We start from the raw sequence: 13,614 nt of genomic DNA, 5'->3' as shown, positions 1-13,614 counted from the left end.
CGAGTCGTCGAACGGATAATCGTTATTTGCCGCCTCGCGCACGGCTTTCCAGGCCCCCCGCGAGCCGCGCGCACGGAAAATTTCAAATCAGCCCGTTTGGATTGTCGCGCGTGCGTTCACCGTTTCCGGCGCTGAGCTGAGGCGGCGGTCTGTGGTTCTGGGGGAAGGGGAAGAGAGTGAGGGGAAGGTAGTGAGGGGAAGGTCGGGAGGGGAGGGTGGACACCGAGGGGAGGAGGAAGAGAGAGTCCATGTACCAAAGAGAGAGTGCTCACGGCAATCCAATGCCTTGAATTGGGAAGAACTTTGATTTGAAGTTTGTCAGTGACAAGTGTGAGATTTGAGACACAACGAGCAGACATCTGGACAGTCAACAATGATGGCAGAAGGAACAAAACTCATGAATGTCATCATTTTGGGATTGAGCTTTATGTTGGTTTTCAGTGCCTTTCAAACCTGCGGCAATATTGAAGTAAGTGCTTGGTTTCTGAATCAAGGATACTTCCATTATTTTATTCAATAGGGAACGAATTCATATACTTCTGCAAATTTTTTGGAAGTATTTTGTAATGATATGATAGAGACTTTCAATAGAAACTTAAAATCTAATTGGCCTGAAATGATTTGATTTATTATTGTCACATGTATCAGCATACAGTGAAAAGCATTGTTTCTTGCGTGCTACACAGACAAAACATACCGTTCAAAGAGAAGGAAACAAGAGAGTGCAGAATATAGTGTTATAGTCACAGCTAGGGTGCAGAGAAAGATCAACTTAGTATGAGGTAGGTCCATTCAAAAGTCTGATGGCAGCAGGGAAGAAGCTGTTCTTGTGTCAGTGGTACATGAGCTCAGACTTTTGTATCTTTTCCCGATGGAAGAAGGTAGAAGAGAGAATTTCCGGGGTGCGTGGGGTCCTTTGTTATGCTGGCTGCTTTGCTGAGGCAGTGGGAAGTGTAGACAGTCAATGGATGGGAGGCTGGTTTGCGTGATGGATTGGGCTACTACATTCACGACCTTTTGCAGTTTCTTCCGGTCTTGGGCAGAGCAGGAGCCATACCAGGCTGTGATACAACCAGAAAGAATGCTTTCTGTGGTGCATCTGTAAAAGTTGGTGAGAGTTGTAGCTGACATGCCAAATTTCCTTCGTCTTCTGAGAAAGTAGAGGCGTTGGTGGGCTTTCTTAACTATAGTGTCAGCATGGGGGGACTAGGACAGGTTGTTGGTGATCTGGACACCTAAAAACTTGAACCTCTCGACCCTTTCTACTTCGTCCCCATTGATGTAGACAGGGGCATGTTCTCCTCTATGCTTCCTGAAGTCGATGACAATCTCCTTCGTTTTGTTGACATTGAGGAAGAGATTATTATCGCTGCACCAGTTAATCAGATTCTCTATCTCATTCCTGTACTCCTGTCTCGTCATTATTTGAGATCCGTCCCACTACGGTAGTGTCGTCAGCAAACTTGAAAATTGAGTTGGAGGGGAATTTGGCCACACAGTCATAGATGTATAAGGAGTATAGTAGGGGGCTGATGTGAAGAAGTAGGTAGTTGAAACAATGTTTATTTTTGAGTTCAACAATGAAATTTCCTCTAGGTTTGGGACTGATAAAATAGTTTAAGTGCAGATTGAGTGGCCCCAATCTGCAGTTTGTAAGAACAGTATTTTCTTTTAGTTAAATGTTCTGTTGTATTTTTGGGTTGGGAAGAGTTAAGTGTAAAATTGTAATGTAAGCTTTTTTTAATTAAGCTTTCCAAATGCATCTGAGTTTATCTAATTTAGCATAAGATCTCATCAAAGTCCATGTCCTTGTGTGTACTTTGGCACTCGGTGTTGGTAGATTGCTCAGCTTATCATTGCTGAGTCAATTTTTTGGCCTTCTAACATCCACATATTAGCAGGTGACTCGATTACGATCCAAAACAAAACCACTCATTTCCTCTTCTTACAGTTGAAGTGTTGAGGGCAATTGTGCAGTCTTTATTCTGTCTCTGTACAATGAATGGTTTCAAAAATATATTTGATATCGTGAGCCAGTAATAACTTCACCTGAAGGGAAAATGTCTGTGTGCATATCCAAAACCAAAATGGCACCAGAACGTGGTGACTTCTTGCAAGCTGTGCCCAGCATACCTTCTAATTCTATCTATGACTTTCGTTCTATGCTTATGACTGTAACACTACATTCTGCACTCTCTTCTTTCCTTTTCTTTGGTATGCTTTGTATAGCAAGCAAGAAACAATACTTTTCACTGTATACTAATATACGTGACAATAATAACTCCAATCAAAATAGCCCTCACCACACATGTTTCCCACAGTGCAGAAGGAGGTCATTCAGCCCATCGAGTCTGCACCAACCACAATCCCACCCAGGCCCTGTCCACATAATCCCTCGTATTTATCCTAGCTAGTCCCCCTGACACCTAAGGGGCAATTTAGTACTCCCAATCCTAACCCACACTGTGGGAGGAAACCAGAGCACCCGGAGGAAAGCCAGAAATAAAATGGTTGAAGCTGTTAATTCCCCAAACTCTTGAGGGTATGGATGACATTTAACAATCAAAAGCTTTGTCAGGAAGGAGCATTTTTTTGGCAGTATGGAATTATTAACAAGGGGGTCAATGGTATCCTCGGTAATATCACAAACAAACATGGTGATGAGTAGATAAGTTAGAAAACTGAAATGGAACACAATTTTAAGGGATGGCTGTGAATGATCAGAACTCGTAAAAAGATCTTGAGTCTTTCGCAATTATTAGTGAGCAACATATGTGGAAAAAATTGACAAAAGTTAGATTCTGTAACCAGAGCAAATCCAGATAATATTGCTGATTTCTCTGTTTGACTGTGCTCGAGACTTGGCATGTGTGAAGACGCGGTCAAACTCAATGAAGATTATTTGCAACCAAAAGTTAGTGGCAAGTCCAAGAACTTGGTTAAGCCATTCATCACTAGACCTGGCTGAACCTTTTGGCTCCGATCTCCTCTGCCAAACTGCTCACTAATCCATGATTATTCTAGAATTCAAATGAAACCTCTTGTTTCTTTTATCCGCTACCTACTGTCTCCTTAAATTCTTCTTCCTCCACCCTACCTCCAACAACAACTGCAAGGAGCTCATAGACTTTGCCACTAAAATTGCAACTATCCATTCTGCTATAATCTTGCTTACCAAGCCAAGGATAACTGCCGCCCAAGCCCACGCTGATCTAACTCTGAACACACATTTTCCTTTAATCATCCTCCTATCTCTCCTCATACCCAGCTTCCTTCTCCACTCCCCAAGATAGCCAATGTTCTCCTGTTGTTCAAAGCTCATCCAAAACTACTGCCTATATCCTAACCATATCTGTATCATTGCCATATCCTCTCTAGTCTGCAGTGGCTCTCAGTCCACCAACGCCTTGACTTTTAAAATCTTCAGACGTTTAAATCCCTTCATGATATTGAACGTCACACTCTGTGACCTCCTTCAACCTTAAAACCCTTCAAGAACTCCAACTCTATCCTCTTCTGCATCCCATATAGTAGCTGTGCCTTCAGCTATGTGGGCCCAAGTTCTGAAATTCCCTCCTTCAATCTTTCTATTTTCTCCCCTTTTAATGGTGTGCATTTTGGTGGGAAAGACATGGACAGACGATTTAACATAAAGGGTACAATTCTTAATGGGGTGCAGGAACACAGGGACCTGTATGTACATGTGCATAGATCACTGAAGGTGACAGGATAGGTTGAGAGAGTAGTATCCAGGGCTTTATGAATAGGGGTTTAGCATACAAGAGCAAGCAGAGGTGGACACAAGTTAGACCTTAGCTGGAGTGTTGTGTACAGTTGTGGGCACCACACTACAGGAAGGATGTGCACCCATTGAGAGAGTGCAGAAGAGATTTACAAAAATGGTTCTCGGGATGAGAAACTTGAATCTCCTTACTCTCCATTGCCGGGAAGATCATCGCATGAATCCCCACTAACGACCTTCTCCCAGTCTCTGAAGTAATTCTTCCGGAAAGCCAGTGTGGTTTCCGACCAAACCATGGAACAGCAGACATGATTTTCACTTATGGACAATTTCAAGAGAAATGCCAATAGCAACATTAACCACCCTACATGGCCTTCATCAATCTGACCAATCAGGAAGTGCTATGGAAGACCCTGTTAAAGGCCAGCTGTTCAGAGAAATTATCAACATCCTCCGACTCCTCTACGACAAGCTGTTCGTGACCGTCCTCACTGACAGAAATAAGACAGAAACCTTTGAGGTTGAGACTCAAATCAAGCAGGGATGTATCAATGCCCCCCCTCCCCCCCCCTTTCTCCATCTTCATTGTCACCTTCAGCTTGTCAAGAATAAGCTGCCCAGTGGAGTGGACATCGTCTACAGGATGGACGGAAAACCTTTCAACCTCAACGGGTTGAAATACAAGAAGAAAACGACAATGACATCGCTCATGGAACTTCTGTATGTGGATGACGTTGCCATCTCTACTCTCTCGGAAAATAATCTCCAAGTCATGCTTGACACCATTGTAGAAACATACCGAATAATTTGTCTCAGCCTCAATCTCAAGAAGACTTCAGTCCTTTACCAATCTGTCCCAGGGCAAGATCCAGTCTCTCGCTCCTTCAGGATCGATGATGAAACCCTCCCAAACATGGAACGTTTCCTCTACATGGGCAGCCATCTCTCCTCTAAGGCTGACATCGATGCAATGATCCAACATTACATCCAATCAGCGAGTGCCACCTTTGAATGCCTCAGGATGAGAATCTTTGACTGTGACATTCGTGCTGACACCAAGATCCTAAGTTCTCGTCATAAACCAGCTGGTCGCCTTCATGCTGTGGTACCGGCCGGTCCCTTTGACCCCTCCCCCTGGCTTTGTCGCCAATATCCAGAGAACCCTCGTGCGGTTCTTTTGAGACAATCGACTGCACTGGGTCCAAGCTGCGGTTCTGCATCTCCCGCTTGGGGAGGGCGGACGAGGTCTGGTGTGCCTTCGCACTCAGATAGCAACCTTCCGCCTCTGGGCCCTGCAGAGGTACCTTTACGTTGAGCCCCCTCCACGATGGTGTGCCATGGCGACGTATTTCTTCCGCCAGTGGCACGGCCTGAATTATGACGTGCAGCTCTTGCATATCAATCTAGGGCGTGTTTCGACCTCCCTGCAGGAGTTGCCCGTCTTTTATCAGGACCTCCTCACTGTCTGGAACACGGTCGCCTCGTGATGCAGCTGTCTCCCGTCAGGAGTAGCAGCTCTCGTGTGAGAGCTGCTGCTCAGGAATCCGCTCCTCCAGCTGTATGGTTTCAGGTGGCTGGCGGAGAGGGGGGCTGTGGACGCCGGGGTGACCAGGATCGGGGACGTGCTGGATGGCGGAGGGGTGGGCTGTATGAGCCACCACGTGCTGGCTGAGCACGCGGAGGTGTCCAACCGGCGCGCGGCCAAAGCCATCCAAGACCTTAGGACGGTCGTGCTTGGCCCCGAAAGTGCACACACTCTCGAGGCGGCGCATGCGTGCGGTGGGACCCCGCCCGAGCGTTCCCCTGCTCGGACGGAATTCCACATTGGCCCAAAGCCTCAACCCCCCCCCTCCTCAGGTCAGGTGCCCCACAGCATGAGCCGCCTCGCGGAAATGTCCTCCGTGCCTTTTTCCACCGTGCGGAGGCGTTTCCTGTACGGGCTGCTGCTGCACACCTTCCACTACCGCGTCCTCACCTGTCGCCCGGATGCACCTTGGCGGGCCTTGTTCCTGTCGGGCGGCGGAGGTCCCCAGTTGAGGTCCCTCTACGGAGGGATCTCCCCCAATTACATCGGGGTCCTGGGGTGGAGGGTGATGCATGCAGCAGTTCCGCACAATCGTAGGATTCACTGGTTCACGGGCTCCAAAGCTTGCCCCTTCTGTGGCCTTGTGGAGTCCGTGGACCATGTCTATGTTTTGTGTCTTAGGTTGCACTCCCTTCTTGTTTTCCTCAAAAACCTTTTATTGATGTTCTGTTTGCACTTCAGTCCCACGCTCCTGATCTACGGACACCTGGTGCGGAGAGGGGCGGGTCGGGATGGCGACCTCCTCGTGAACCTGCTCCTGGTCCTGGCGAAACGCACCATTTACAGGTCCAGGCAGCGGGCGATCGAGGGGCTTGTCCATCCTGACTGTCTGCCCCTCTACCGCGGCTATGTTCGCGGCCAGGTGTCTCTGGAGAGGGAGCATGCGGTGTCCACGGACACGGTTGACGCCTTCCACGCCCGTTGGGCACCGCAGGGGTTGGGGTGCGTTATCGACCCTAATAATCACATTATGATTTGATGTTTTTAAGTTTCCTTTGTACTTGGATTTTTGTTTGGGCTGTTCCCCCTCCTTTTGGGGAGCTGCCCCTTTTACTTTGTCCTGATTTAATTTGAGTTTGTTTATTTGGTTTGACCTTAAAAGAGGCCAAGATCCTCGTGTACGAGGAGGCAGTCATCTCCCAAATCTTCTACGTGGCTCAGAAACTTGGACTACTTATAGATGCCACCTCACAGCCCTGGAGAGACACCATCAACACTGTCTGAGACTGATTCTCCACATTAGCTAGAAGGGCAGGCATACAAATATTAGCGTCCTTGAAGGAGCCAAAAGCACCAGCATCGAGGCTGCAATCATCCAAAACCAACTCCACTAGGCCGGCCATGTGCTTAGGATGTCAGAGTCCCGATTGGCAAAGCAAATCTTCTATGCCTAGCTCAAGGAAGGCTTCCAAACAAGAGGACAAAGGAAGCAGTTCAAGACATCCTGAAGGCTTACCTCAAGAAATGCAACATAGACATCAACCCCTTGGAGACCCTTGTTCAGAAGAGACCTACTTGGTGGAACCCCCTGATTAAAGCGACAAAATTCTTTGAGGACACCCAACAGCAAGAGGAGGCCTGGCAAAGGAGCCCGAGAAAGAAATACCAGCCCGGAAACACCTGCTAAGTGTGCAGTCACAGATGTGGCTCTAGGATCGGACTCATCAGCTATGCAAGGACCCACAAAACCCATGACAATTACACTCGTTAGTGATCGTCGAAGAAGATGATTGGCATTCTTCACAACTTATGACTTTTGAATTTAACAAGTAGATTAAATATGGAATTTAATTGAAAAATCACTTGTAGAGACTGAATTCAAACCTGTGTTGATATGTATCATGTTATACTACTGATTTGAATGCATCAATGCACGTCCATGAAAGTCATTATTTGCAATTTATGATTTAGAGACTGATTTCAGCAGCTGGTCAAATGAGACTGGGTAATATCCAGTTTCAAGTAAATAAACAATCCCCAACAGATAATATTTTTTTAAAAATACTTCCACTTGTGTCTGGACTTCACATTGCTCATTGGCCTTATTCCAGAAGCTTAAGCATTGTCCTCAAAGCCTCTATTTCGTGACATCCCTAACATGGTTGCTCTGAATCACCACAGTAAGTTGTAAAAAATGAGCATATCCTGAAGATTAATTGTGCAGAATATCTTATTCTTTCTATTGAAGCAACATTGATTTTTGTTTTACAGCAAACGGTCATCAAGAGCATCAACAGTACCCAGTTTCACGGAAGTGGATATACCAGGTGTTTCTTTGTTTATCATCCTCTGCAAAGTGACATTGTATGGTAGACACTTCAGTATTTGTGCTTGATTTAATTTTTAAAAATATTATTACTTCAACTGTTGTAGATTAGGATAGTTATATCCAGCATTTTGTTGTGCTAACATTTATTACATTTCTTTTGTAGCTTGGCTATAATTTATACTGTATTTTCTGCCTCGAATCTTTTGACTCCATCAATTGTTGCTCTTTTGGGAGCGCGACTTTCTATGTTCATTTCTGGATTAATTTACAGGTAAGATAAACAAATACAAAGTTCACTTCCTTGTATTTTTATTTTCTCCTGTATTTTCATAAATTATTTTCTTGTGTACCATTTGTATCTAACACATCAAGTATAGAATCAAATTAAGAATATTTTAACCCAAGGACATTAGTGAATCAGTTGGGTTTTTATGACAATTGTTTCACAGTCATCTTTAGACTTTTAATTTCATTTTTATTAGATTCAAATTTTACTATCTGCTGTGTTGGGGTTTGAACTCGAGCCACCATAGCCCTGGATTACTAGTCCAGTGACAATACCACTACACCATTGCCTCCCCATGACAAAATCATGGCATTTCCCTTAATTCTCAGAGACCAACAGTCTGTCTTATCAGCCCACCGAGTGAACAAATTTCTCCGAATTACCACCTCATCCTGGTACTGTGTCCCCGTGTTCTGGATTCCCTGACCAGGGGAAACAATCTGAATGTCTACCATGTCGAGCCTCTTCAGAATCTTGTACATTTCAATGGGATCTTGACTCCTGAGAGACAGTGAGTAATGTTTGCTGATGATACTAAGCTGGAGGGAAAGTAAGCTCTGGGGAGGAGGACACAGAGCGGCTGCAAAGACAGGTTAAGTGATTGGGCAACAAAATGGCAGATATAGGAAAGTCTGAAATTATTAATTTGGTCATTAAGAATAATTAATATATTTTAGAAGTGTTGATGTTGAAAGAGAACTTTGTTCCTTGTGTTTGTACAAGGAACACAAAGTTAGCAAGCAAATGCAGCAAGCAATTAGGAAGACAGATAGCATATTGGCCTTTATTGCAAGGGGTTTGGAGTATAAGAACAGGGTTCAGGTGAGACCACATCTGGAGTACTGTTTGCAATTTTGGTCTCCGATTTTAAGAAAGGATATACTTGCATTGGAGGCAGTACAGCAAAAGTTCACTAAATTGTTCCCTGGGGTAAAGGGATTGTCTTGCTAAGTAAATTAGGTTTATAGTCTCTGGAGTTTAGAAGAATGAGAGGTGATTTCATTGAAACCTATAACATTCTGAAGGGGCTTGATAAGGTGGAGTGTGCTGAGAGATTGTTTCAGCCGGTCAGGGAATCTAAGACATTGGGGCACAGCCTCACGATGAGGGGTTGATCATTTAGGGCTAAGATAAAGGGTAATTACTTCACTCAAAGCGTTGTGAATCTTTGGAATTCTCTGAACATATTAGATGAAAGACAGTTTCCTATTTCAGTCATCATTGTAATTTTCACAAAACCCTGAATGTAACAGAAGGATTATAATTTGCTGAATTAATTTGGGGCACGTTTTAATCAAAATTGTTTACTTTTCAGTGCTTATGCTGCAGTTTTCATTGAGCCATTCACTTGGTCATTTTACCTGGCCTCAGTCATCATTGGGGTAGCAGCTGCAGGTAAGTTTTCTTCCAATGTCCTAAGCAATGTGAATAAGACCGGAGGAGATTTGACCTGCAATTAAATTTGACTTGTTCCCTGAATGTTATCTGTTTTTAGGATGAGAAAATAATGACTAAAATTCTGTAATGTTTGAGACGTTTTCTGAACTTACTATGTATTACATTCTTAGATTCATGGTTTGGATGAAATGAATTTAATTGGGCATGAGCATTTTGCCTTTCTGATGGACAAAAGCTAAGCAGAGATTCCATTTGGATTTTTTTGGACTGGGTTGATATTGATTCAATCATCTTAGTAGTTATTTTGAACTGCTGTAAGGATGTGACGTTTTAGTTTCTCCTGTCTAGTTAGTTCTTTTCTTTCACTCTAGAGATGGTGAATCATGATTCAACAAGCAGTAGCAAGCTTCAGGTATCTATTTATAGTGATCATTCTTCATATCCGAGTGCTGGTACTCTATTTGACTGAAGGCATCATAAGATAAACTGATTTTGCCTTCAAAGGTACATGTTCTTTAAGCATTGGCAACAGGGTAGATCCTACCACTAACTTTTCTGAAACTAGCTGCTTTAACACTGAGCTGGGACTTCTCGAGCTTATATGATGCAGAATCATGAAATTAAGTACATGACTGAAAAAATATATTGTAAGAAAGTGCAGCATAAGAAAAGGCCAGTTGTCTTCTGTTTCTCTTTTCCAGTTATGCATGAATAGTTCAATGTGAACAATGCTCAGTTTAATTTCCCACTGCTCCCCCCAGAATAGTGAAATTAATTGCAAAGTATCTGTGCATCTATGCATTCTGCATTACTTCTCTTGGACTTCTTATTTTCCACCTTAGGCTAGTATTTTATTTGCAGCATGTTGTTAGGCTACTATATTTGATATTCAGAAAGAGAGAAGTTTAAAAAAATCTCTAATCTAGGTTGTGTCTGTTTGATGTTTCACTTTTTAAAAAATTCTACACTCATTGATTAAATTACTGTGTTCACATCTACGTTATCCATGTATTCAGTGTTTTGAAGCTCCGTGTCATGCTCCTCTCAATTTTCTTGGCTTCAGTGAAACAAGATCCATTTTAGGTGGTCTTTCCTTGTAGCCTGGAACTATAAAACCTAGAATTATTTTTGTTGCTCTGCTTTGAATCCTGTCCAACACATTGTTGACTCTTTGTAGATAGGGTAAATGAAAGTGTAAGATGAACACATATAATCCATTGAAAATTGGGATAGCTTGTTTTATTTGACCTGTGGTCAAGTATCTGATCTGTTGTTGGTCACATCCACTGATGGTTGGATATATTTGGATGGTAGTTGCATCCCAAACCATTCTTTTCCACCATTGTTAATGAACACCAATTCATCTAGCTGACTGATATCGGGAGTCATGCCCTGGTAACCATTGGACACAAATGTGCCTTCAATGAACAGAGGCAGCACAGGATAGCTTTAATAAATTTACAGAAAACAATAGTTTTTATTTCGTTTTTTGAGATGTCTGTTTTGGCAGGGCAATCCCATTCTGAATTATTTGTGTCTCTCCTTTTGGGTATGTACTTGATTATGTATTCTCAGGGAGTGCTTCATTTTGGCTTTCATAGCTGGCGGGTTCTGCAAGGTGCCTTTTATGGTATTTACTTCTATTATTTTAATACGTCTGCCTGGATCTATTCCTCCCTGTTTTGAGCTCCTTAGTAAGGCAAGAATTTATTGGATCTCCAATCCCACAATTTACAGGCCTCTTTTAAAACCTCGTCTCCTCGCCTGACATTCTGTAACTCATGAATACGAGATGATAAATTGCTGTTGATTTTCCCCTGTTCTTTCAAAATATAAATTTGGTTAAGTCCAAATTACTATTGGTATTCTCCATGCAAAGGATTTTCTAATTGCCTCCTGTGGGATTAGATTTACATCACACACTTTTAAAAATATTTAAATTAATTTCACTGTTATTTCGTTTAGTCAATTTTTAGGTTTAGGTTTTGAAAGTGTTGGTTAGGTCAGACTATCCCTTGCATGAGCTATTTTGTTGAGGTATGCTGATGTGAAAAAAACCCCACAATTTTCCCTCATTTGTGAATGTGCTTTAGACAAGGCCATTTTCAAATGCATAAAACAATTTTTGTCTTTGTTTTAAATGCTTTGTTCCAAGTATCCTCATTAGAGCCATATGATCCTCTCAATTCCCACACGCCAAAGGTAAACTACAGGTTTACAGATAAAACCGCAGTCCCATCATTGACAACTGTATTTGCTGTAAATTTTTGTTTATTCGTGAACAAATTGTTCATTTTGCTGGTAACTACAACTTTCATACTTTTGGCAGCATCCTCAAATTAGGTCTGTTGGTTGAAATATTTCACCTATTTCCTTTTTGAGGTCTCTAACTTCCAAATTTTTATGCATGGCCCCTGGTGTTTGAAGTCTTCACTATAAAAGAACAATTTCCTTGATGAATTCCATTTTAATCTTAACCTTAGCTAGAACCCTCACTTTTTGTCATTTTTGTTTTCCAAATACAAAGAATCTCTGCAGTGCAGAAGGAGGCCATTCGGTCCATCAAGTCTGCAGCAACTCTGATCGAGCAGCCCATCCAGGCCCTCCCCTCAACCCTATCCCCTAACCCTGTGCATTTAACACGGCCAATCCACCTAATTTGCACATTTTTGGATTGTGGGAGGAAACCGAAGCGTTTGGAGGAAACACACGTAGACATGGGGAAGAACATACAATCTCCACACAGCCACCCAAGGCCGGAATCGAACCCTGGTTCCTGGTACTGTGAGGCAGCAATGCTAACCATGTGCAATCATGCCACCCAGTTTTCCTATTAGACGAGTTTTCTTATTCTTTCCTTAATTTATTTTGTGGATATCTGGGAGCTTCAGTGCTTGCAACTATGCATTTTCTGCTGAATTGCTGATTTCCCCAGTATCAAGGTTCCTAATACAGCCCTACTTTTGCGGGAGGACAAAATGGATTATTCAGGTGACTCTGGAAAACTTAATCTGCCAAACATGATGTTGTCACGTGCATTGACTTTCCAACTGAGAAATTTATAATCATAACAAAGCGAGTGAAAATGAAACCTAGCATAATATTTCAAACCATATCAATGGAGCAATAAGGGGTCTGTTTTTAGTATAAATGACTTGTTTGGACATTGGTTTAATTTCCCAACAAAGTTTGAGCAGTTTTTTTTAAAGAGAAGGAAAGTCTGCAGGTGTCGGTACTGAATTGCTTTCTCAGCTTCCAGCAGTTGACCCTAACCATGGAGATGAGAGCCTTGAAGCAGTGGGCCTTGATTTGCCTAGCCCATGTGGCCTAAAAAAACAGAATAATCTAGCTAATGTTTTTCTTTGATAAAAGGAAATTATGGTTTCCTCCGGGTGCTCCGGTTTCCTCCCACAGTCCAAAGATGTGCGTGTTAGGTTGATTGGCCATGCTAAAAATTGTCCTTAGTGTCCTGAGATACGTAGGTTAGAGGGATTAGTGGGTAAATATGAAGGGATATGGGGGTAGGGCCTGGGTGGGATTGTGGTTGGTGCAGACTCGATGGGCCGAATGGCCTCTTTCTGTACTGTAGGGTTTCTATGATTCTATGAAATACGAAAGATTTCCTCCTTGGACCAATGGAGTAATTGTAAACCAGCTCTTCATTACGAGAATTTAGAGCTTGCTCTGCTGAGCACTGAATATCTTCCCCTCCATCACAACAGTATTAATCTGAATCAGAATCATAGAAATGTTACAGCACTGAAAGAGGCCATTCTGCCCATTATGTTTGCACCAGCTCTCCAAATGAGTATTATAACTTTGTGCTGTTCTCCTGCCTTTTCCCCATACTCCCGCACATTGTTTCTACTCGAAAATTAATGCTGGAGTGTGATTTACACTCATGCCTCCAGAGGCGTTGCCTCAGAACACTTCGCCATCCTGATTCTATAACAATTGTGATGATCACCATTACTACGACTAGCTTTCAATGCCAGATTTGTTAATTGTATGGTACCAGCTGCCGCTCTGAAGTTTGTCTGAACAATTATTGTCGTTCAGATCTGGAATTAATTGAAAATATACATACTTCCAGATTCCTCTTAGTGCATTGGCATGTACCCCTCTCTGGACTCCCACCACCCAATTCCCTTAAGTTTTCAGAACACATGACACTCTGTCCTGATTAACAAATATCAATTGTTGCAATATAAAGCTAATTATGCAGACTGTTGTACCTTGACCTCCTAACTCACGAGTGTTCCACATGCACGTCAGTCAGAAAGTGCTCCATGTTAACTTGCAGAAATACTGGAACAACATTTTGTAAAATCTTC

General features: G+C 42.9%; 1 protein-coding gene across 1 annotated transcript in view; it reads left to right on the top strand.

Annotated features, from left to right (window-relative positions):
• The first annotated feature begins 174 nt into the window (after positions 1–174).
• mfsd11 (major facilitator superfamily domain containing 11) overlaps positions 175–13,614 on the top strand; it is a 35,398-nt gene continuing 21,958 nt past the window's right edge. Inside the window, exons 1-4 of the mRNA XM_078225519.1 lie at positions 175–469; positions 7,539–7,594; positions 7,760–7,867; positions 9,198–9,277. Of these exons, the coding sequence (XP_078081645.1) occupies positions 374–469; positions 7,539–7,594; positions 7,760–7,867; positions 9,198–9,277 (340 nt within the window). The 5' untranslated portion in view covers positions 175–373. The remainder of the gene's footprint in view (positions 470–7,538; positions 7,595–7,759; positions 7,868–9,197; positions 9,278–13,614) is intronic.

This window comes from Mustelus asterias, chromosome 12 (genome assembly GCF_964213995.1).
Source record: "Mustelus asterias chromosome 12, sMusAst1.hap1.1, whole genome shotgun sequence".
Classification (NCBI taxonomy): domain Eukaryota; kingdom Metazoa; phylum Chordata; class Chondrichthyes; order Carcharhiniformes; family Triakidae; genus Mustelus; species Mustelus asterias.
Note: the sequence above shows the minus strand (reverse complement) of the source record. Positions and strands in the feature narration are given on the sequence as shown.